Raw genomic sequence first — 26,259 nt, forward strand, 5'->3', positions numbered from 1 at the left:
ATAATTTTTCCTTTTAATTCTGTTTTTAAAGCTTTTGATTAACACTCAATAGCTGTACATTTTTATGGGGCACAGTGCAATATCCCAACGCATATACACAGCATAAACCAATCAAGCCACCATCTAGCCTTTCTGTTTCTTTATCTTTTCTTTGTGTTTGGAGCCCATCAGCCCCTCTCTTCAAGTGCTTTATTTAGTATATACTATATTATTGTAAGCTCCAGGTGTTCCATTGTGCTGTAGAACACTAGGACTTGTATCCTATATTTGATTGTGTTTTGGTACCTGTTATTCAATTCCCTCACCTGCTGTCCCAGCCTTAGTAATCAGTGTTTTAATTTCAAAGTAACTTTTTGTTTAACTTCCGCATATGAGAGACAACATGTAGTATTTGTCTTTCTGTGTTTTAATCATTAAGTGAATAGAAGCTTTTGGCCATCTTTCTAGGTGTATTACATTGTAATCAGATAATCTGGCTGATATGATTTTTATCCTTTGGAATTTATGGAGTTTTTGTGGCCAAATAAACCAGTTTTTTTTTAAAGATTTATTCGCTTATTTATTTTAATTGAAAATCAGAACTACAGATAGAGAGGAAGAGACAGAGAAATCTTCCATCCACTGGTTCATTCCAAAATCGACCGGAATTGCCGGGCTGAGCCAGGCCAAAGCCAGGAGGCAGGAACTTCTGGGTCTCCCACGTGGGAAGCACTTGGGCCATCTTCCGCCGCTTTCCCAGGCACATTAGCCAGGAGCTGGATTGGAAGTGGAGCAGCTGGAACTCAAACCAGCGCCTGGGAAGCCCGCGCTGGCAGAATGCAGCTTAACCTGCTGTGCCACTGTGCTGGCCTCCTTTAATAAAACATTTAATTGTTATAAATTCTTATACTTATTTAATGTAAATTTCCACATTTATTTTTAATTTTGGTGAGTGCAGAGTTCTTTCAGTATTTATTAAACTAAGCTTGTGAATTAAGGACTACAGTGTCTGATATGATGGGACCCTCAGTTGACCTCTAAACTCATTTCCATGTGCAGTTTGTTTTCTTTAGAATTTGTTTTATAGGTTTGGAAGGCAGAGTTGCAGAAAGAGAGAGAGAGACATCTTCCATCCACTGGTTCACTCCCCAAATAGCCACAAAGGCCGGAGCTGGGACAGACTGAAGCCAGGAGCCAAGACCGTCATCCCGGTCACCCACATGAGTGCAGGGTCCCCAGCACTTGAGCCATCCCCTGCTGCTTTCCCAGGCACATTGACAGGGAGCTGCGTTGGATGCCTGCACTGCACAGGAGGCTTTACTGTCTGCACAACAGTACTCACCCCTCCATGTACAGTTTTCAGAGATCCCATTAATAGAACATGTGATGGTATTTTTTAGTTAAATTTATTTAAATAACCTATGTCTATTTAAAATAAGTCTAATCAAAATATTCCATTTAGGTTGAATCCACACAGAGTATGATAAGGATTCTTGGACTGTCTGCAACCTTACCCAACTACCTCGATGTTGCCACGTTTTTACACGTTAATCCTTACATTGGACTTTTCTACTTTGATGGCCGTTTTCGACCAGTACCTCTTGGGCAGACATTTTTGGGGATTAAAAGTGCAAATAAGGTAAATATTCGCTTTAATAATGAAACATTTGTTTTCTAAAAATATCTTTACTGGCATGTTTGTGAATACTTGCTTGGAATTAGAGGTTCTAATAGAGTAACTTTTACTGGTATGACATAATCAAGCGTCTGTCCCTCAACCATTTGTGAAAGAGCAAGTCCTCTTGCAGAAACTTGTTGGTAGTAGTTGGTATTGCTATTTTCAATGTATGCTGTGTAGTCACATCTCTTAAAAGTGAAAAGTTTCCAGAGTTATTTTGGTATGGTAGAGGGACATTGTAAAATAATATAAACTCTTACTACTGTAATATTATTTTGATTTAATATTCATTTAAAATATATAATACTACATATGCAAATGAAAATTAATTTAATGGTAGCAACCATCAAGAGAGTTATGCTGTTTAACTTATAATTGCCATATTATGCATATGAATGACTTTTTTTAAAGATTTTATTTATTTGAGAGGTAGAGTTACAGAGGGAGAGAAAGAGAGAAAGGTCTTCCATCTGCAGTTTACTCCCTAGATGGCCACAAAGGCTGGAGCTGAGCCGATCTGAAGCCAGGAGCCAGGAGCTTCTTCTGGGTCTCCCACCTGGGTGCAAGAGCCCAAGGACTTGGGCCATCTTCTGCTTTCCCAGGCTATAGCAAAGAGCTGGATCAGAAAAGGAACAGCTGGGACTTGAACTGGTGCCCATATGAGATTCTGGCACCACAGGCGGAGGCTTAACCCACTATACCACATCATCAGCCCCGTGAATGACATTCTAGTATTTTATAGTCCATAAAAGGACTTGTTTAACTAATTCTTCAAACATTTACTACCATGTACATTTGCACTGTTGGGTGTTTATTATTGATTTATTCTATAATAAAGAAAACTATCATTCTGTTCAACAACAGCTATTTTTAATATTTGGTATTATATTACATTATATTATATTTAGTATTAAGGAATACTTTCATACTTCCTGATCTCTTTACTAAAAGCATAATGGAGTCATGTATTGTTAGGTCAGCCTTTGTTTTTATTGTATTATATTACTTCTTGTCTAAGAAGTATTTCATTATTTAAAAAGGGTCATTTTTACCTTATGCCATTATAAGTAAAAATTGAGCTAAAAATGTGAGAAGTGACTCTTATTACAAAGGTACTATGTATGGTATTTTATGCATTGCATAAAAGTAAGATTTCTTAAATTGTTGGGAGCCATTTCAGATTTGTACAAAAGAGAATAGTTTACAACATGGCAATACTTGTGATATGCATATTTTAAACTTCATTAACAGTTTCAAGTGCTTGTCTATTACTTGCTAAATTTTTTTGGTCATGCCTTAATATACATTTGATTATTTAGTTTTTTAATGTATCATTAGGCTAGATGTGGAACTGTTTATAGCTTTAGAATTTTTAGCTTTATAATTTAATTGATAGCAGATGGTTCTCACAGAGAGATAAAGAGAAGGAAATTGTTGCAGATGCTTGTCAGCCATCTTAAACTTAATTTTCTTGCAATTGTACCATATAAGTTGGTAATTCTTTTAAGCTAATTAAATTCAAAGAGTTTTTACCACAATATGTTAGCATTATAATCATGAATAGGATAGTGTTAGATGATGAGCTGTCATTTATTTTGAGGATTTAGAAATTTGGCAATTTTTTTAAAATTACAACTCATACAAATTGTAAATTATACAAGTGTATGATTGTAGTAAATACAGATTTTTTTTCTGATTAAAATCTAGTAGTTTTATACTTGGTTAAAATCTGTAGTTGGTAATCATTAAGTATTCCCTAAAAGAGTCATTAATATGTCTTATAATTTGTTGTCAATTTGTTTGTTCCTAGAAAAAATAAATTCTTGTAGGTTTCTTAAAGTTTCATTTAGAAGCTCATGATATGATTCAGTTTTTATGAAAGAATACTGTTCTCCTAGTTACATCTCTACTCAGATCTTATATGCCATTTGATAGTCAATCTCTAGTGTTCTTGCAACTTGGAGAATTAAATAGAAAAGCTGTGTAGTTTATAGTATGAAATGCAAGAAAACAGCATGAAAAACATGCTTCTCTGGAAAAAGCAAAGAGAAAATTTTATTATTCTAATTTTTTCTTTGGTGTATTATCCTGAAAGATGCTGTCTTTTGATACATTGGCAGAATTAGTACTCAAAACTATTATCTGAAGTATTTTATGTGTATTTTTAATTGTATTGTGTTTATTTCATTTAAATTGTTACATATTGGGTGTTTGTTTTTTCTGTATTCTGATTCATCTGAAAATAAAAAAGATGCATCAGTATTAGCAAAATTTTATTTGTTGTTAGAAAGCTTATAATTGTTCCGCTTTGTATTTTTCATGTCTTTCAAATTTAAAGATGCAGCAATTGAATAACATGGATGAAGTGTGTTATGAAAGTGTTTTAAAGCAAGTAAAGGATGGACACCAGGTACATTTAATTTATTTTATCCTGTTTTTAGAGAATGTTTAATGATAAAAATTATTAATTTTTAGTCTCTTAAAAAATCTTTTCTTGAATTCTGAGGCAGTGACTCAGAGGTTTTCTTTCTTAATAGCTGTTTTTACCCAATGGGTAACCATGTAAGTCATAAAATTATTCATAGATAACATTGTCAACTCAGTATTTATAGGTCATGCTGGTTGTTTTTTTGCCATTTTAATCAGATATGTAAGAAAAAATGAATATATATAATATATTATGTATATATTGTATAGTATGTATATAATATATAAGAGTAACAGTTTCTGTTACTCTTATAAGGGAACACCAAGTTTATCTCACACTTCAAAAATTGTAATTGGTATTTCTCATATAATGCAAAATTTAAAATATATTTTTTACCTTTAATTCAGAAAGATTTAGTTTCATTTGAAAGACAAAGTGACAGAGGAGAGACAAGAGAGACATACAGAATGAGAGTGAGAATGAGAGCAAAAAAAAGAGAGAAAGAGATCTTTCATCCACTGCTTCATTGTTCAAATGCCTGCAACAGCCCGGGTTATGCCAGGCTGAAGGCAGGAACCGGGAATTTTATTTCCCAGTATCCCTCACGGGTGGCAGGGACGCGGGTACTTAGACCTTCATCCACTGCCTCCTAAGCACATTAGCAGGAAGCTGGATCTAAAGCATCTAGCTGGGATTCAAACCAGCACTCCCATGTGGGAGTCAGGTATCCCAAGTAGTGGCTTAACCTGCTGTACCTCAATGCACCACCACTCCTCCCATATATATTATTCTTAACTGTTCTTTTTTAATTTTAATAACTTTTTTCCAAAGATTTATTTATTTATTTTTAAAGCAAAGTTACAGAGAGGCAGAGAGGGGAATGGGGGGAATGTTCCATCCTCTGGTTCACTCCCCAAATGGCCACAGTGGCTGGGGCTGGGCCAATCCAAAGCAAGGAGCCAGGATCTTCTTCCGGGTCTCCAATGTGGGTGTACAGAGGCCCAAGGACTTGGACCATCTTCCGCTGCTTTCCCAGGCACATTAGCAGGGAGCTGGATCGAAAGTGGAGCAGCCAGGAATTGAAACAGCACCCACATGTGATGATGGCACTGCAGGCAGCAGCTTTACCAACTATGCCACAACACTGGCCCCTTAACTGTTTTCATGAAGTAGTATTAATTGAAATATATATAATACAGTTTTGTATTGTTTGGTACAGGTTTAGAAATTAAGAAGTTTCAACATTTCTCTTGTCCAGAATTCTCTAATCAAAATTGTTAAAGAGAAACTGGAATGACAATAATTGCTTATGTAAAAGTTAATTATTATCTGATTGCTTATGGTTTGGGTGACAACTTTATTTTGTGAGATTAATTTTTTTAATGTGTTAGCTTTTTATGGTACATGAAATTTTTCTCTGCCTCTTTGGTTTTTAAATTCCTTTTAAGGTCTGTGGCATCTTCTTTTTCCCCCAGACAAAATCTCGTTTACAGCTCCAATATGTAAAACAAATCAAAGATGAATTGTACTGTGGAGCATGGAACCCTGCGAGGCACTATGTCTGTCTTCGGGAAACAGTTTTAAAATCAGATTTCTCACTAATCTCAGTAGCTTTTGGTTTCAAGAATAACTTTTAAATAAAGTAAATCCTGATTATATAATCTACATAATAATGACAATAATAATAATGCTTAACTTTTCCTAGCTCTTAATAAATGCCTGAAACTGATCAAATCATCTTCCATTTGTTATTTTATTGAATTATCTCAGCAACCTATGAGGTAGGCAGTATCATCCTCTCTTGAAAAACGAAGACAGAGTCTGTACCAAGTGAAGGAACACATTCAAGCCAGTCTTCCCAAGCACTTTCAAATCCAGGCCTGTGAATATAGAGTGCTAACCAGTGTCATATCACTTTTATCTGCATTTATTTTACATCAGAGTTCTCTGATCCTCATTCCAAAACTGTTTTGGGGTTATGTTATTTATCACTTTATAAATAAATAATTGTAAAACATGAACATTCTATTTTTAAATGAAAAAAAAAAGTTACTGAACAGCAACTATTTGTTCTAGGTCCGAAGCCAGCAAAATTTTTCTGTAAAGCAGCAGGGAGTAAATATTTAAGGCTTTTTGTACCTTATATGTTTTCTGTTGCTACTCAGCTTGGCTGTTATAGCATGAAAGTAGCCATGGATAGTGTATGGACAAATGGGTGTGTCTGCATTTCAACATCATCATGATGTTTCCTGCACAAGTTGATTATGACAAATTGCCTCATCTTCAAAGATTGAATATACTTATTGAGATGATGGGAAATATGAAATACAGCAAAACTATAATCCACTACTTGAAGTTTATCTGTAGTTTTGCTGAAATTACAAATGTGAGCACCTTCAGATTGTAAGTACTGAACACATAACAAATTATTTTCATTATTGCAGTCATCTCAAGAATTATTTTGCGAATTAATTGAACAACAAAGTTGTATGCTTTTCATTTCTTTATTACATGTATTGTGTGTAGTAGAAATAGATGCCCAAAACTTAATTTATCAATCTTTTCAACAGGATTGCTTTATCTGTTTAAGTCTTTTATTTCCTCGTTGATCTGCCAAGTACTATTTAACCTGTAAGTTCATTGAACTTGATAAGTGGCAGCTTCTACTGATTACCTTTGGGATATACCCAGCACTGATACTTGGAAAGCAGAAATGTTTAATAGTTTCATTTTGGAAGCTAAGGTAGATTCCTGTTTCAACAAGGTTGGAAATCCGTAATTTATTCCATCACACAAGGATTCTTACTTTTACGATAGTCCTTCATTATTGACAACCACGTGGAGGTTTGTTTTCAGGATTTTGAACTCCACACAGGATTATTTTGCATTTTTAAAAATCTCATTGGAGAGATAACCCTCACTGAGTGGTGGTGTTAGTGCCCTATGCTTCTATTATAAGTTTAGCAATGTATTTTCCAGTTGAATAATAAGCATTCTGAATGGAATTTTTTCATCATAATTAAAATTGAAGATAGCATTATCCCAAATGACTGACTGTATATGGCCCCAAATGATCATTTTAAACAAATGAATTTGTATGCATCCATCAGAAAATGGAAAATATATAATTAACACCCTTTAAATCTTTTCTAAAACAAAGCCAGATTAATTATGTTTTTGCCCAGTTCTGATGACTGAAAAGTCTATGCACTTCATTCTAAGAGATCCTTTTCTGTTTAAATACCTTATTGTATATCTAAGTAAAGTAAACTGTGTGTGAGGAAGGAGAGATTTGCTTCTGGAATTTAGTTAGGGTCATAACTAACTTCACATCAGTGCATTATTATGAAGCAGCAACTACATATTGGATAAGCATGGTTTTCTTTATTATTAAGGAAGCATCAAATTATTTCTTATAGGGCTGCATACTTGAACTTTAGCCCTATTATGTTGCCAAAATGTATGATAGCAGTTGCAATAGTAAGAAATGAGTAGAATGATTGATTCTGGTACAAGAAACTAATGAAGTTTTCCTGATACTCTCTCATGCAAACCCCTGTCCCCCAGTTTAAAAAAAAAAAAAAAAAAAAAAACAAACTTTCCCAACTTTCCCTGATGAATGTTTGACGTAATGATTAAGACATGCTTCTAACTTCTGCATCCCATATCACAGTGACTAGATTTGAGTGTCACTTCTGATCTTAATTCTATCTTCCCGCTAATACCTTCTCTGAAAGGCAGTAGGGTCAAGTAGCAGGGTACCTTCCCTTGGAAAAGCCAGATTGAGTTCCCGGTTCTTGGCTTAGGCCTGGCCCAACCTCAGGTATTTGGGCATTTAGGGGATGAACCAATGAGTGGGAGAAATTCTCTCTCTTTCTTTCTCTTTCTCTCTGTATGTGTATATGTGTGTGCGTGTGCCCCCCCCCCCAACAGTAACTAAACAAATTAGGTAATTAATTTAAAAATATTTCCAGTGGTTACTTGGGTTTATTTTTGCTTTTCTGCCTTCAGGTTGTTTATTTGTCTTAGATATGTGGTTGGTTTGCTCAGGTACTTTGATTTTATCAGAGCAGCTACTTTCCAGACCATTACTAAGAAGACTGAAAATATGTGTCTATTAAAAAAAAATAGGAACTGTGAGTCTCAGGCAACTAAGCGATTTTCACTCTAAAAATTAATAGTTTCTTCTCAATATAAGTATAATATAATGAATTCAATATAAATGAATTCATTTTTTCTCCTCATTTGGATTAAATTATAACAGAACAAATTTCATGTTCAAAAACCATGCTGATCTGCTCTGATCATAGTGGTCTGTGGGCTTCAGTATACCAATCATCTAAACTTGTGTGCTCATGTACTTAATAGATTTTATGTGCAGCTTTGCCTTAAAAGTATTAAAAACAGTAGGATGCAGTTGTGTTCCACTCAGGCATGTGTGATGACAGATGGAGAAAATCTTTTCATGTTGACTTTTCAACAGTCCTACTCTGCAAGACTTCAAGCTCTTCTTGGCTACTGGGAAATTAAAAGTTGGCGATTCAGCCTTTAATTTTGATCCATCTGCTCAAGCTAATGAGACGTCTCATTTGTAAGCTTCTCTTTGTGTTACCAAATGCAACTACAGCTTTATCATTCCTGTTAATAATTCCCCTCCTCCTGTGTAACTTGCAGAATGGGAAAATAATTGATGCTTTAACTCTACTGAGACTTTTCCTGTTATGCAAACTTTGTTACAGAGATAGGAGAAGGAATTACAAACTTCTTCAGAGATTATGGCACATTTAGTAAGTTAACTTGTTCTTTTTTCACAGTGTCAAAAAAGTTAAGATCCTCATTTAGTAACGTTTTACTCAAAAAAGTTATCACCAATTTTAAGTAATAAAAGGCTTTGTGATATAAAAGAGAAAAAAATGGGTCTACAGTGTTGGATTATGCTCACCATCAGCCTTTAATCAGCTATGTCTTATTTTCCCTTTACTTGCAATTTACCAATTATTAGTAGGTATTTCTGTATCTAATAAGAAATGACTTTTTAAACTTGACTGATTATAGATTATTATTTACATCTGAAGGAAATTATTTTTGTTTCTTAGCATTGTTTCTTAGTTTATATGAAAGCAGTTGCCAGCGCCACGGCTCAGTAGGCTAATCCTCCGCCTTGTGGCGCCGGCACACCGGGTTCTAGTCCCGGTCGGGGCGCTGGATTCTGTCCCGGTTGCCCCTCTTCCAGGCCAGCTCTCTGCTGTGGCCCGGGAGTGCAGTGGAGGATGGCCCAAGGGCTTGGGCCCTGCACCCCATGGGAGACCAGGATAAGCACCTGGCTCCTGCCTTTGGATCAGCGCGGTGCGCCAGCCACTGGAGGGTGAACCAATGGCAAAGGAAGACCTTTCTCTCTGTCTCTCTCTCTCTCACTGTCCACTCTGCCTGTAAAAAAAAAAAAAAAAAAAAAGGAAGTAGTCAATTATATCCAATTGAGACAAATTCTAAACCCTTTTGCAAAAAAACATTTTTATCCACCAGATATAAGCATCTCTAATTCTTAGAACCATTGTTTCCCTCCTATGCATTTTTTCCAACATGACTTTAATTTGTGGCTTATTTAATGGCTGCCTGCTTTACTCTCCACTACCCACATTGAGTCATAATTGTAAAGAAATATAAAAGCATGGTTTTTTAAAATTTTTAGGTTTTTTTATTTTATTTTATTGGAAAGGCAGACAGAGAGAGATATCTTCTATCTGTTAACTCCCTCCACAATGTTTGCAAAAGTCAGGGCTGGGCCAGGCCAAAGCCTAGACTCTCAATCTGGGTCTCCAGCCTGGGTGACAGGACCCAACAACTTGGGCCATCATGTGCTGCCTTTCAGAAAGCAGTGGCAGGAAGTTGGATCACAAGCAGAGGATCTGGGACTTGAACCAGGCATTCCATGGGATGCAGGTATCCCACGTGGCAACTTAACTGTTACACCAAACTCCCACTGATACAGCAAGATTCATTTTAAGTATGAACATAAGAATTAAAGATATTTCTCCTTTTTTGGATACACTTAAGACGTTTCAAGTATGCTTTCACTAAGAGAAAAATCTAAAGGAAGCATTCTGTAAACCTCTGCTTTATAAAGAGCATCCTACCCCCTTTATCTTTTTTTATTATTTTTTAAAGATTTATTTATTTATTTGAAAGGCAGAGAGAGAGAGGCAGAGAGAGAAAGAGAGGTCTTATTGGTTCACTCCCCAATTGGCCATAAGGGCCAGAGCTGCGCTGATCAGAAGCCAGGAGCCAGGAACTGCTTCTGGGTCTCCCACGTGGGTACAGGGGCCCAAAGACTTGAGCTATCTTCTGCTACTTTCTCAGGCCAAAGCAGAGAGCTGGATCAGAAGTGGAGCAGCCCAGTGCCCTTATGGGATGCTGGCACTGCAGGCAGCAGCTTTACCTGCTACACAACAGCACGAGCCCCACCCCCTTCATCTTTCTTAGACAATCACCTTGATCCTTTCAACTCCCTGTTATGAACTATAATAACACTATATTTCTAGCTATACTTTTATATTTTCCTGGTTTTTTTTTAAAGTAATGTCACTCTTCCTTATGGGATCATAAGTTCCACAGGAAAGAGAATGTGACTGTTTTGCACTCACCATTATATTCTCCTACCTCACTGATACCTAGTACATGGTTGGTGTCCAGAGTAGTGGTGCTCAGGTAGTATGTGATAGTGAGTGGAAGGTGAAGTAATTTCTTAAGCCCTCACCTCGTCCTTAACGGATTAGAGGACAAAACAACCTCAGAAAAAATCAAGAAGATAATCATTAGGTCCATGGTATGTTGAATATTGAGGCTAAGGGGAGAACAGCTTGGAGATGTGGAACACCAAAGGTATCATCTTAAGGAATTGTTTTTTTCCTCTGTAGGCTGTGAGGATCAGTAAAAGAGATAGTATTTTCCTGGAAAATATTTCATTTCCTGGAAAATGTTTTATTATGTAATTTCTCTCTTTATTATTTCTTCTAGTTATAATCCTTTCCGTTAATATTACGTTGTATTTCTTCTGATTTAAAATATCCACAATGGAAGTTCAAATTTAAAAAAATAGGGAATGTTCATGGATGATGCCAAATATACTATTATAAGATATTAATAAGAGAAGCTTAGAATGGTCTATAAAGCAACCCTTTGTACAACTCCTCCACAATTTTTTGTTTTGTAAATGTAAAACTATTCTGAAATAAAAAGTTAAAAAAAAAAACTCCATAAGTTAAATCCACTTTTCCATGAACTTTCTGAAGTACCCTAGGGTAATCTGAGACCTTTTAATTCTGAAAGTGTGAAAGATCTAAGGTATTGCCCTATGTACATGCTTGATATTGGCCTGCTGAAAGCTAACTTCATTATACATTTCACATATATACACAAGAACATGTGACACTGGATTAGGAGATGAGCATTGTGTTTATTTGTAGAGCATCTTGTGTTCTCCTTCTTTGTCCACCGCAGAGCAACATATTGAAAGCCAGCTGTCTGTATGTGCATGGACTGTTCCATAGGAAAGGAGTTAGAAAACGATGACACTGAGTTTCCATACAAACTGTGAATGAATTTTCTTATTCTCCCTTCTGGAGAAAGACATAGACCACCTGATACACGCAGGGTCCTTATCTGTTACTTTAGAATGTAAACAGATCATCTCTTGTGGAAGATGGGAAGGGCTGTGCCCCGGAATGTCACGAGGTGGCTCCTTGGGATTTAAGAAAATAGTCTCTAGTCATTACTACCCTTAGAATTGAAGAAAATGGCTTTAGGGGAATAAAGCATCCTCTGTTTTATAGCATTGTAATGTCCATTGCTCTGGAAGCCCTGACCATAAAGTAGCACAAGAACTTCATGGAGAATTATCATCCAGTGAGATTGAAATATTTCTTGAAAGGATATGTACTATGATAAAACATTGGGTCATGGTAGTCTATTAAGAAAAAACAAATCTTGCCAGCTCTGCGGCTCACTAGGCTAATCCTCCGCCTTGCTGCGCCAGCACACCGGGTTCTAGTCCCGGTCGGGGCGCCGGATTCTGTCCCGGTTGCCCCTCTTCCAGGCCAGCTCTCTGCTGTGGCCAGGGAGTGCAGTGGAGGATGGCCCAAGTACTTGGGCCCTGCACCCCATGGGAGACCAGGATAAATACCTGGCTCCTGCCATCAGATCAGCGCACTGCGCCAGCTGCAGCGCGCTGGCCGCGGCGGCCATTGGAGGGTGAACCAACGGCAAAGGAAGACCTTTCTCTCTGTCTGTCTTTCTCACTGTCCACTCTGCCTGTCAAAAAAAAAAAAAAAAAAAAAGAGAGAAAGAAAAGAAAAAACAAATCTAGAAACAGAAAAAGCTTTCTTGCTATATGCACTCTGCATACTTTCTCAACTATGTCTTTTGTCTTATTGCCATGGACCCTGATTTCACTGTTTCTTAAAAAAACAAAAGTATCATTTACTTATTTGAGAGTGAGAGAAAGAAGGAGACAGGGAAATCTCATATTTGCTGATTCATTCCCTAAATGTCTTCAGCAGCTGGATTTGGGACAGTTTAGAAATCTTGAGTTGGAAACTCAAGCCAGGTCTCCCACTTGAGTGGCAGTTACCCAACTACTTGAGCCATCACCTGCCACCTCTCAGATTGTGTATTAGCAGGAGGCTAGAATCAAGAATAGAGCCAATATGGGACACTCTAATGTAGAATTAGACATTCCAAGCTGTGTCTTAACCACTATACCAAATGCTTGCCCTCTGCTCTCTATTTTTTTACTATGATTTTTGGTTTTCCCTATCTTGCAGTTGTATTTTTGAAATCATAAGGACAAATGAGTTTTAAGTGACTGTATTAGTCAGCTTTTGTTATTACAACTGAAATGCCTGAGAGGACCTAATTTATAAAAGAAAGTTTTATTTTCACTCATGGTTTTGGAGAATCACAGTCCAAGATTGGATGGTTCCACTGGCCAGGCATATGATTGAGGTGAAAGTTACGTATGTCAGATCATGTGCAGAGAAATTATCATGTGGTGAGCAGCCAGGAAGCAGAGGGAGACAGCAAGCTATCCAGGGGGTGTCTGTTTATAAAACCATTATGACTCAACCGTGGTGCTCCTCCCTTGCCATCCAGTCCAGTCCAGTCACCTTGCAAATGCACCACCTTCAGACACCATAATTGGCCAAGCCTCTACCCCATCAGCATTATCACTCCATAACTTTGGGACTTACATGTCTGTTTCAGTGGAAGAGCCAAAGGCTGTTCAAACCATGGCTCTCCAAAGCTCATGTGCGTTTCACATACAACATGCTTCTTTATCCTTTTCACATGTTCCCCTCATTCTTAGCGCACTACCTTCTTTTTTGATAAAAGAGAATCTTCTAGGTTTATCTTGTGCTTTTCAGTTTCCAGACTTGGAATTAACTTTTGAGTTGTCCCTTTCCACTGCAGGATTTCCTACTATATAGCTGTCAGTTTTAGACTGCTTCAACCTGGTATTCTGAAGTACCCAGGAATAGTTGTCATGAGCTTGAAAATGGGAGGAGCTGTATTGTTTGGAAGAAAGACTAGAGATTTAATTCTCTTGGATCTACTCAGTTTCTTTAATTGTTTTAATAATTAAGTTCTTGCAGAAGTGTTTAATAGAAAAACAATTCCATTGCCAAAACGAGTTTTAAGAATACTGTGCCTAAAGTCAAGTATCTAATAAGCTTTGGAGTTGATACAAGAACTGTAGGAGCTGATACAAGAACTTTTCTTCTATTGTCTTACCCCTCAAAACTGACATATTCATTTAAATTGTTTCCCTAAAAAGAGATGATAGTACAGATAATATGTTTGTAAGTTCCAAGCAAAAATATCTATACCTAAGGAAGTTAACAGTTATATGCATGAAAAATCTGTGAAATCACAGTAATTCTCAATAAGTTTCTTAAAAATGCAAGTAAAAGTAAAAAATACTTTTTTATAAAAGTATATGTTGAGGTTACTAAATTTTTTAAAAACGTTAAAAATGGGTGCTATCATATGCCTTTTAAACTCTTCCAGGTTTCTAGATAATTAGAATTGATGTTCAGATTGTTACATCCATGACAGTAGAAGATAGTTAATCAAGTTGAGAACACGTTAGTCATAAAGCATATGTAAAATTAAACAAATCAATTATTCAGCAAATTATCTTGCTTGAATGCTTACTTTTCACTGTTGAAAGAAAATGAAGAACATAGAACTCATCTAATATGAAACCATGAAAACCATCACTTATGAGAGATAGCGTTGAGAACTGGTGATGTTTAGTTCAGAAAAAAAAGCAATTCTGGAGCTCTGATAGCAGTCGAAATATTTGAAGAATTACTACATGTAAAAAGAGGTACAGCTTGTTTCCCATTGCCTCACAGAGCAGCACTGGTCTTGATCCCAGTGAATGGGATCTACAGAGAGCAGATCTGAGGTCAATGTAAAGGAAACCTGTGTAAAGCAATTGAAGATTCTCCTACCAAATGTGGTCCACTTTCTAGATGCCAGACTTTATTTGTTATCCCTACAGCAGCTTTACAAAGTAGGTGTTATTATCTCCATTTTATGGATTAAAAAAAAATAAAGCACAAGTAAATTCTGCCCAAGTTAATGTAGTATGTGAATGCTGAATTATAATTTAAACATAGGCCTGCATGATTCTTACATAGTTCTGGTGCGCCAAATAAATTTGTATGTTGTATAGATTAGTCTGATACCAGGTAAGAATTTGTTGAGTTAGCCTAAATTGCCAAGAAATTTTTCTGAAACCCCAAAGATAGATCATATATTAAATTTGTGTAATTATGAGCAGATAAAATTAGTGTACTTGATGATGTTTGTTTTCTTCTGCATGTTATAAATACATGTAAGTGTATACATGTCCAGTGTCCTGGTGTATGGGAAATTTATTATAAGATAATACTTTTTAAAGTGGGCTTACCTAGAAGTAATTATATATATACAGAGAGAGAGAAGGAGACAGGGAGTCATCATGATACTTTCTGTGTCCTCTAGGAGTTTTTATTATTGCACATTTTGATAACAAATATTATAGGGTTTTAGAAAATAAAAAGCTTTATAGATTTGACTAAACATAGCATTTAAAGCTTTCCACAACTGAAACACACAAGTTGATAAATAGTAAAATGATTCCTTTAGCAAAATTGGCAAGGGATATGTTTCACATTCAGTGTTATGCCCCAAATACAGCTCAATAGTGGTAACTCAGATCTGTTTATCACTGAAAAGCTTCAGTGTCTTGAGAGGAACTGCGGCTTCACAGCATGAGACCAGGACTGGCTCTGAACTGCAGAGTGTAGATCTAATTATCCAGTAAAGAGGAGCGGCCGAACCTCTCCTCTTTACTGTAGATGACTTCCCTTGGCTTATTTACATAATGTAATGCATGAAGACTGGTCAGAGAACTAGAGTTTTCCCATTTGTCTAGAACAGGATAAAGTAACCCTATTTATGTAGTTTATATTATAATGGCGAATCTAATAATATTTAAACAAATCTTTCTTAAAAAAGGCAAAACTATGCATTAATAGATGGTCCAGGATATCTGATTATAAATACTAGTTATTAAATGCTAATTGTTATGATTAATAAAATGGATGTTCTAAATATGTCACTTTTCACCCTGTTTTCAGTTGTAATAGTTTTATTCATGTAATCTAAATATAATGGTGTCAAATTTTCTACCTTTCCAAAAAGTGAGAATGCATTCTTATTCATGCCCATCAATAATACATTATTTTGGTTGATTAATTTGATTCATTTTTAATATAGGTGGCTTTTGTTTAGAAACTGTCTTTGACTTAAAAATCCAGAATTTGGGTTTTTGTTTGTGTCGCTCCCCCTCTTCACGGAGGAACGACACTAAACCCTGCGCTGTTCTTTTGTCTGCTCGGCCCTTCCCGGGTTTGCTGCTGGTTCTTCCCGGGTTTGCTGCTGGTTCTTCCCGGGTTGGCTGCCGATCCTTCCACCTCCGTGGAAGGGCGGCTCCCCCTGGCCACTTTCCCCACTTCCGCGGGGGAGTGGCACACCTCCGGCCGGCTCTCTCGGGGGCTGCTCAGATGTTATCCGGATGTTCCCCTTAGATGTTCCTCGTGCATGTTGTCTCTCTCCTCCTCTGTAGTCCTCCTCCACCAATCCCAACTCTGCTACCCACACGCCGAGCATGCTGCTCTCCTCCAATCAGGAGCAGGATCAGCCCCTGCAGGTCATCACTCAAGTTGGTGAGAGGCAGCTGCGTAAAAGTTGCTTACTCCTCTCCCAGCGCCATATTGTGGGAGAGCAGATACATAGAATAAGTCTTAATTTCAGTAACTTAGTCTAGTCCGAGTTGCTCCCCACAGTTTGTTCTTGTTTTTAGAATACCTCAGTATATTTTATTTCACAGATTGTTTCTTTTTAAAATTACAGAATTTCAATCTTGCATTATAACATGTACACACATTTTCACAATAGTATCAAAAGACTAAATTTACTAATTTTTGTTCATTAAATGTTACTAGAGGGGCCATCATTGTAGCACAGTGGGTAAAGTGGCCACTTGAGATGCCCATATCCCACATCCCACATCCCACATCCCACATCCCACATCTCACAAACCACAAACCACATCAGCATTTAGCAGCTCCGCCTCTACCCTAGCTCCCTGCTAATCGGCCTAGGAAGCAGTGAATGATGGTTCGAGTACTTGAGTTCCTGCCACCCACATGGAATACATGGATAGGGTTCCTGGGTCTTGGCTTCCTCCTAACTCAGCCCTGACTGTTTGGCTATTTGAGGAGTGAATGAGCAGATGGAAGATACGTCTCTCCCTCACTCCTTCTCACTCCTCTCTTTTAAATAAATTACATAATGTTATCCCTCTTAGTATTGTTTTTTGTTTGTTCTACTTAATACCTTTGGTTGAATACTGTAATCAGTACACAATTATTCTTAAGTGCTGAAACTTGACTGAAAAGTGATCGCTGTTAAATATAAGAGTGGGAATAAGAGAGGGAAGAGATGTGCAATTTGGGACATGCTCAAGCTGATAAACAAGAATAGTGTCTGCAAATACTAGCTGATAGAATAAGAAAGGGAGAGAACGATCCAACATGGAAAGCGAGATACACAGCAGACCCATAGAATGGTAGATACCCTAAACAGCACTCTGGCCTCAGAATCAGCCCTTAAGGCATGTGGATCCGGCTGAAAAGCCCATGAGAGTATTTCAGGCATGGAAAGCCAAGACACTCTGGGGAAAAAAAAACCTAAATGAAAGATCTCTGTGAGTGAGATCCCAGTGGAAAGAACGGGTCATCAAAGAAGGAGGTGTCTTTCTCTGAAGGGAGGAGAGAACTTCCACTTTGACCATGGCCTTGTCTAACTATGATCAGAGTCGGTGAACTCAGGGGGCTTCCATAGCCTTGGCAGCTCATGACAAGAGCCTAGGGTGATTACTGATGCCATAAACAAGAGTGTCAAATTGTTAAGTCAACAACAGGAGTCACTGTGCACTTACTCCTCATGTAGGATCTTTGTCCTTAGTGTGCTGTACATTGAGATTTAATGCTATAACTAGTACTCAAACAGTATTTTTCACTTTATGTTTCTGTGTGGGAGCAAACTGTTGAAATCTTTACTTAATGTATGCTAAACTGATCTTCTGTATATAAAGAGAATTGAAAATGAATCTTGATGTGAATGGAAGGGGAGAGGGAGTAGTTAAGGGGAGGGTTGCAGGTGGGAGGGACGTTATGGGGGGAAATCCATTGTAATCTATAAGCTGTACTTTGGAAATTTATATTCATTAAATAAAAGTTAAAAAAATCTTAAAAAAAATAAAAAAATAAAAATAAATATTGTTGGAAAGTTTACTTATAAGTTGAAAAAAAGACTATCCAGAAAATTTTTTCAGGGGCTGGCACTGTGGCATAGTAAACTAAAACTCAGCTTGTGGCACCAGCATCCCATGTGGACACCAGTTCAACTCCTGGCTGCTCCTCTTCCAATCCAGCTCTCTGCTATGGCCTGGGAAAGCAGTGGAAAATGGCCCAAGTGCTTGGGCCCCTGCACTCACATGGGAGACCTGGAAGAAGCTCCTAGTTCCTGGCTTCAAATTGGCCCAGCTTTAGCCATTGTGGCCATTTAGGAGAGTGAACAAGTGGATGGAAGGAAGACCTTTCTCCCTGTCTCTTCTTTTCTCTGTCTGTTACTTTACCTCTCTAATAAATAAGCAAATATAATAAAAAAAGAAAATTTTTCTAGTTGAATGTTTGGAAATTTGCTTTATACCCTATATTTTAATAAGGGTGCCAGGGAAAAATATTAACTCAGTCCACATCCTGTTTATAAGCTTTAAGTCAAACTCTCAACTCAAAATGAAATGTTTTTTTATGAAAGCTGACCAATGTTAAGATTGGAGTTTTAGCAGTCATTTATTGAATATCCACTATTGGATGTTAGTGGGAAGGTTGTACAGCCACAATTACTATATATGAACTCCAAAACCATAGGGACTACTGCTAGGCTTGCCCACTGTATGTCCCCAGTGTCTGTCATGTTCTTGTTGAATGACCACAGACTAGAAGAGGAGCTAAGGCAAGCACAAAAATAGTTTGAAAATAAAAGGTAACCAGTAATAAATCTTTAAGAAAGGGACATATGACATTTTTGGATGCTCAAAAAGATAAAGCATCTCTTTAAAATACAGGAAATGCTGTATTTTAATTCAGTCGTTAGAGTAGCAGACCTCTTCCCCCATATGTACATATGAGAGTTTCTCTTTTTTCTCTTCTTTTTAAAAGTTTTTCTGAGTTTCTGGCTCAGATCTGGCATGAGAATGAGAATTTGTAGTTTTATCAAGTTCTCAGGGAACACTGATGTTGATGCCCCTTTCAGAATCATGTTTTTTGAAATTATTTGAACTTAATATTCTAAAGAACATAGGTTAAAGCAAGTTGGGAAGAGTTGAAAGCAAGAAAAATAAGTGAGTTTGCTAGTCAAGTGCAGGCGTAAACCAGGAGTCTATAAATTTCCCACCCCTAGTCTCCTTTAACCTGTGCAACAGCCAATTCCAAACATACCATGTAATAGAAAACATCATTCCTCAACATTTTCCTGTGGGACACCCATCTGCCATGACGTTGTATCTTTGTCAGATTATTCCCATTCCTGGTCTTCCTTCTTAGCAGAACTTTCCAAGATGGAGATTTTGACACAAGATTTCACATTTCAATCAATCAATCAATCAATCTATGTATCTTTCCATCTATCTATCTACCTATCTATATATCTATTATCTTTCTTTCTGAAAGACAGTGTGACAGAGAGAGAAGCAATCTTTTGCTTCTTCCCTCTTGTTTTCAAATACCTCATTAATTTTTTATTCCTCATTCACCTTGTTCAACCTTCTTACAGAAATTGTTAAGTGTAACTGTTTTAAATATATTCCCAGACATATACGTGCACGTATACATGCACAGAAGAGAAAAAAATAGTTATATGAGTGTCAGTTTATAAAAATCATACACTGGTTTAACCATTTGGTTTTTTAGGCCAAATCAATTTTACTTATGTTTATTACCCTAACAGTTGTAGACAAGGCACCAGCTGTGACAGATAGTCAGTTTTCCCAGAAAAGAGTAGTAGCACTTCTTGGAACTTCTTAATAATGTAATCTCTTGGCTTGTCCCAGACCTACCTGATCAGGGCAGAGAATCAGTAATCTGTATACTTAACAAAAGAGCCAGGTGCTGTTGAAGCTTTCTATAATTGGAAGCCATTGGCTTCCTAAATGTATCTTTTCACTTCCATGATATCCTTTGATCTTTATGGTAATCCTGAGATACATGATATCATTATCTATGCCTTTTGGGAATTAAGAATTGAGAAAGTGAAATAATTTATCCTAGATCACACTGGTATGTATGAGTGCCTAAAGTAGAATTTTTGGTTTTTTACGTAGTCCTTTCCTTTGAATACAGTCTGACACAATATCAGTGACTTAAGCCTTCCACTTTTTTCAGTAGTTATTATCTGAATATTTACTCTTTCATTAATTTAAGTCAGCATCTTATATGAAGAACAGTTTCTTTGAGAATTCAAATAATTAAGACCAGAACTGAAATTCATACACTTTATTTGCTGGAACAACGCTGGTTCCATCATACATTTTGAAATTAAATGATTTTTAAACTAAAAATAGCCATGTAAAATATTTTAAAATGTATACCCTAACCTCAGACAAAAGCTTAAACAGCTTATAAAACAATCTAATTTAAATTCAACATCATTTTTAACGTGATCTTACAATTCCAATTTTATTTCAATGACATATGCACATTTAACTGCTTCTCAGTTACCAAAAGTATTTCTAAGATGATTTTGGAGTTATGAAACAATACCATCCTCTCTGCTATAATTTCCATATAAGTCTATTTAAATTAATTAACCAAATTAACAAACCATAAAATCAGATATGTTTATGGTCACCCAAAACCTTGTAATGACTTCTGTTGGAGCCTCCACACAGAAAATTCTTAATAAGAAAAATAGTTTCTTTTACTGAACAAGACATGATGGATACTTTAATAAAAAGAGATTGCTACTTAAAGTTGTAAGTAATATTTCTCTTGGCTACTGTAGAAAATAATTTACAAAATGATAAGTAGACAAGTCAGACTGCAATAATTAATGAAGGTTTAGGATCATATTTTATTTTCCCTTATGTTCTCTATATCTGTTATTTCAACCAGATTTACATAATGTGGCATTTGAATTATAGAGAATAGAAATCTAGTAGTATTATAATACCCTGGCCCATCTGGGAAATGATCTCGGGGCCATACTGATTATATAAAATATCTTAAAATTTGCTAATAATTCATAGGTATAGACAAATGAAGATAGATTATAAGAAGTTATTCGGTATTTTTTTCTGGTTTTTTTTTTATTAGCACACAATTTTTTTTCCTTTTTTTAAGTTTGATGTATAGCAGAATTTTATTTTATTTGAAATGAAGAGAGACAGAGACCTTACTCACGGATTCACTCTCCAACTCCTCCTGATGGCTGGAGCTGGGCAGGGCCAAAGTCAGGAGCTCAGAACTCATTTCTAGTCTCCCACAGGGATAACAGAGACCCAAGTAGTTGAACCATCACCAATGCCTCCTTCCATAGAAGGAACCATGAATTGAGAGTAAAGACCCAAACCCAGGCACTGTGACATGGGATGCAGGCATCCCAAGTGGTGACTTAACCACTTCACCAAATGCCTACATGATACATCATATCTGTACATATGTATAAGCATAGTACAATAGTTCAAAACATATATACAGTGTATTGGATTTTAAAAGTCCGTGTTTATTTATGTTTCCTTTTAAAGTTCTTAAAACTTTGGGGGAGAAAAGTTAAGTTGGTGGTAATTATTAACTTACACATTGTACAGTGGTCATCTCAGCATTTATTAATAATTCAACTTATGCACCCTACCCTTGATAGTCTTGTTCAGTTGATTTTAGGGAAAGACTCAGAAATCTGTTTTAACAAGCATCAGCAGGGATCCTGATGAATTAGTTCCTGGTCTCAGTGTAAGAAACTTTGGAAGAGAATGTGCTTCTTCAAGCTAACACTAAAGTTACCAAAGCTAAATATGTCAAATAGTAGTTTAACCTCCTCTGTGCAACCTGTATGCTGCTTCTACAGCCAATTAAGATGTTTGTCCTAGTAATTCTTTTCACCTCATAATAGTGTTCCAGTTTGGAGCCTTGCATTATAGTTATCATTGTATTTCTGTTGTCCGTACAATAGCAGCATGTAAATATTTACTCTGTAAAATATCTTTCAGTGAGCAAATGGAGACCCACTAGTTCAATGTTTATAGAGTCCCCCTTTATCCATACTCCATTCATCCTTTGTTTCAGCTGCCTAAATTATTTGTACAGTTTTTGAGAAAATTTCTTTACATTTTTTTAAATTCGAACAGCAGAGACATGGGAGACAGATCTTCCATCCACTGGCTCATTCCCCAAATACTCACCACACCAGGGTGGTACCAGGCTGAACCTAGGAGCTTTGGGTTTCCATCTGGGTCTCCCACATAGGTGGCAGGGACCCAAGTACATGAGTCACTATCTGCTGCCTCCCAGGCATGCATTAGTAGGAAACTGGATTGGAAGAGGGACTCAAACTAGGCATTCCAATGTGCAGTGTGGTCCTGAGTGGTGACGACTTCTGCACCCAACACTTTGCATCAGTTTGTTCAGTCTTATTTCACAACTTGCATGGGAGGGACTGTGTCTTTCCTATTTTCATATGTCTCCTTTTAACAGTATTTTACACGTACATGACCAGTAAATGTTTATCAGATATAAAATATTTGTTTTTACCTGACCCATCATACTGGATTCTTAGCTCCAGAGACCTTGTCTCTCTTTTGCACAGTTTTCTTAGGGCTTGATTGTATGTACTCAAAAATATTTGGGTGATAAAAATATTTTATTCAGATTGTCTTAAAATTTAATGTTGAGGGTTAATGAGCTTTTATGTATGATGAAATGTATGTAAGAGGAAAAATCTGCCTTTTCTATTAAAAGAAAAGTCAAATGTGTGTGCCACCTTTTTCAAGAGATAAGATGGTAGAGTTTGACAGATTCTGAACTAATAAAGCTTCAACGGGGCATTAAATAACTCAAGTGAGTAATTATGAAAAAACCACAACTTGAGCTTAAAAGACAATTTCTTTTTTAATTTGTTTTTTTTTTTTTAATTTTTAATTGAATGGTGTCTCTCAACATCCTGTATGGCAAAGATGTGACGCATGCAAGCTAGAGAGCCTATCCAAATCAAATTTGTTTTCTCTTCTTGAAAGTAAGGAAAACAGAAGAAACTTTCAAGTACTTGCAAACCTCCCTGAAATAACTCCATTAGTACACTCATTTTAAATAGTCTTATAATCAAATTTCTTTTCAAAATGCATCAGTATCAGCAAATAAGTTAGAGCTCTGTTAAAATGTGAATTCTCAATCTTTATGCCTTTGATGACTGAGATTAACTTATGTTAAATATCTCCTTATGACTTGCAATGCTTCTTTACGCTTTGGAAGTTTTTTCATTTGGGGAAATTATGATCTTCTCCAAATTATCTGTTCTCCTTTTTACTTTGTACCCTGGAAAACTATTAGTTATTTAAGCATTCCAGTTTCTTGGGTGATTGTTACTGGAGATTTTGCTCTACTGTGGATTTTAATCTTTCTGATACGTGGACAAATTTATAAATATAGGATTGCTATTGACTAAATATGTAACAGTGCTTTAGGTTCCCCTGTCTCCAGTCTTGTCAAATCTCAGTCTCATCCCCTTTTTCATGTTTGCTAGTCCTCAAAATTATCCTTTTCTATTGGTCCACTCACATGAGCCTATCAATTCCCTGACTAAAACATTGCTTGCATAGCCTTTAGATATGTAGGCTTGTAAATAATGTTAATGTAGTACCTTCTAGAAAAACATAATTAACAGAGGAATATAAAGAGGTATTAAGAAGAATTTAAAAATATTAAGGTATTAGGAAGACAAGATTTAAGAACTCTGGCTCAGGCCTAAGGAAAATGCTAAGGGATGTCAGTTTGGTTGGAAGCTCTGGAGAGAACTTGTCATTCATGACACCCATACTTGTCCTTAGATCTTTTATTTCATTTTGGTAACAGTGTCAAAGTTGTGTAATGCTGCACATATTCACACTATAAAGAATTGGGAAATACTGTTGATCTGTATGAAAGAATAAAATTATTTGTGTCTTGTGACAGATCTTTGGAAGGCTGAGATTGAGCTGATTTAGCAAAGAGGTGGAGCCAAAGAAGGAATATTCCTGGGGAGAGGAAGCAGGCACTGATAGGCAGCAAAGGCAGACCACTGGGATCACTCCATTATTATATCCTCTTCCACTGTATTCATACCTTGCCTGGTGACTGTCCCTGAAAGTACTTTCTACCTCACTTCTCCATGACAAAGCATCCAGACAGCATGTCTCTACCGGAGAGATCAGATTTGCAGTCACTTTGTGAACAGTCCTATGGAAAAGCCTACCAAAACACAAAATTTCAGGTGTTTCTCAGATATTTTCCTCTCCAATAGTCCTGTTAGCTCTTTATTTTGGGTGTTTGTTTTTAGATATTATTTCTTGCAAACAGGTTTGTTTTTTATTGCTTTGAATTTCTTTAAACATCTTATGTATCTGAAAATTTCATTCAGTGTAGAAATCATCAAAGGAGAAATCATCCTCTCCATATATCCATATTCTGTCCCTGAAATAAACAGTTGTGACTGTGAATCTTGTCTTCAAAGAAAAAATGCAAAAATTAAATGCTAAATTTTGTAGAATTCATTAAATTCTAACTTTTACCAGTTTATAAAAGGCTAAAAGAAAGTCTTGTTCTTGAATTTTATTTAAATTGCTTTATCTTAAATATTTTGTTTTAAAATAAAATATTATTCATAAATTAGGAACTATATTTTGAAAAATTTACGGTTATTTATATAGCGTGATTTTCAGGCTAATTTAACCTGTAATTGATTAGATTGGAATATTAAATATACCATTGTTCTCTGTTTTAGGTCATGGTGTTTGTACATGCTCGAAATGCTACCGTGAGAACAGCCATGTCTCTAATAGAAAGAGCAAAAAATTGTGGCCAGATATCCTGCTTTTTACCTACCCAAGGACCTGAATATGGACATGCAGAAAAACAGGTAGGGAACAAATGGCAGCAAGAGGACATGAGCTAAAGCACAATATGTGCCATGTATGCAGATATTTTATATGTGAAAGATGCACCATCTCTGGTTTCCAAGAAATAATTAGATGGATTTATCATGTTGTAATCTTAACTTTTTTCTTGACTTAATGATCTTTGAAAAGGTCCTGCTGAGGTCACTTATCATTTCTGTCCCTTTCACTTTAATTGAAGTGTTTCATCCTGCCCTTTATAATTAAAATATAAAATGCAGTTAAATTTCTTAAAAATGTTGACATCTAATGGGTTCATTATTGTTATTTTAAAGAATTAATGGAAAAATGTTTAAGTTTCTCACATTTAATTGCTAAAGCTCATATTGACAGCTGTAACTTAAATAAACAAAAAGACTTCTTATGACTATAAAGAGATTCTGAGACCAATACATTTGAAAACAGTTGCCTCACTATTCAGTGTGAGCTCGGAGGACCAGAAAGCATTGGGATCACCTGAGAGCTGATTAGCAGCCCACCCCAGATTTGCTAAGAATCTGTGTTTTAGTGGATCTGTAGGTGATTTTATACACATTTCAGTTGTATAACACAGAATTGGCTAGTTGTGACAGAGTCTATAAGTTACTCTCTGTCCCTTTTCAGAAAAAATTTATTTACCCCAGTTATGAAAATAAGTTTTGAAATTAAAGTAAAAAATCTGTTGGCATAAACTGAAAGTAGCTTCAACATCTTTAGATTTATCCAATTGTTTACTGAACAGCTGCTGGCCCTTTCATATTAATTAGTAAAATGTATTTGTCATGACTGTAGTGTAAATTTCACCAATTTATATTTATGTTTTAAATTCTGAGTATGATAAGCTATTGCCAGGCATTCTGTACATCAGATTCTTTCAATTTAGACCTAAATCTCAAATTTATAACCGTCTTTGAGAAGTCAACTTGGTAATCCCAAGTCTTATTTCATTTCTTTCAAGCTAAAACACAGTTCCATAGTGTTTAAAAGCCAAGCCTTGAGAGCCACCTTGTGGATTTCTGGTTACTTCATAACTCTAACTTCAGAGAGCTGTTTCCATTATAAATAATTCAGGTTTATTATTTAATTGTCATAGTGATGTTTATTGAGTGTTTACAAGGGCCAGGCTATTTTGTTTTTCTTGCTTTACATAACTCATTTAGTCCTAATGACAATCTCTGTTGTTTGTGCTATTATTACCCCTAGATATGGTGTAAGTGTAAGTAATTCCAATGCATTACAAAATATTCTAGAGTATATAGATATAACTTATATAGAGAAGTTTTCAAATGACGTTCATGTAAGGCAATGTCACTGAACATAAACACAGATCACTATTCTGAAAGAAATGGAAAGTTTAATATGACTGATAGGCTTCTGAGA

At 36.2% G+C, this 26,259-nt stretch overlaps 1 protein-coding gene across 1 annotated transcript in view; it reads left to right on the plus strand.

The window, feature by feature from the left end:
- The window catches only part of ASCC3 (activating signal cointegrator 1 complex subunit 3), a 362,528-nt gene that overhangs the window by 146,595 nt on the left and 189,674 nt on the right, over positions 1–26,259 (plus strand). The window contains exons 12-14 of the mRNA XM_002714874.6: positions 1,442–1,618; positions 3,996–4,067; positions 24,729–24,863. Coding sequence (XP_002714920.3) covers positions 1,442–1,618; positions 3,996–4,067; positions 24,729–24,863 — 384 coding nt within the window. The remainder of the gene's footprint in view (positions 1–1,441; positions 1,619–3,995; positions 4,068–24,728; positions 24,864–26,259) is intronic.

The sequence above is a fragment of the Oryctolagus cuniculus genome, chromosome 5 (assembly GCF_051225735.1).
Source record: "Oryctolagus cuniculus isolate XC-2025 breed Fujian yellow rabbit chromosome 5, ASM5122573v1, whole genome shotgun sequence".
In the NCBI taxonomy this organism is placed as follows: Eukaryota; Metazoa; Chordata; class Mammalia; order Lagomorpha; family Leporidae; genus Oryctolagus; species Oryctolagus cuniculus.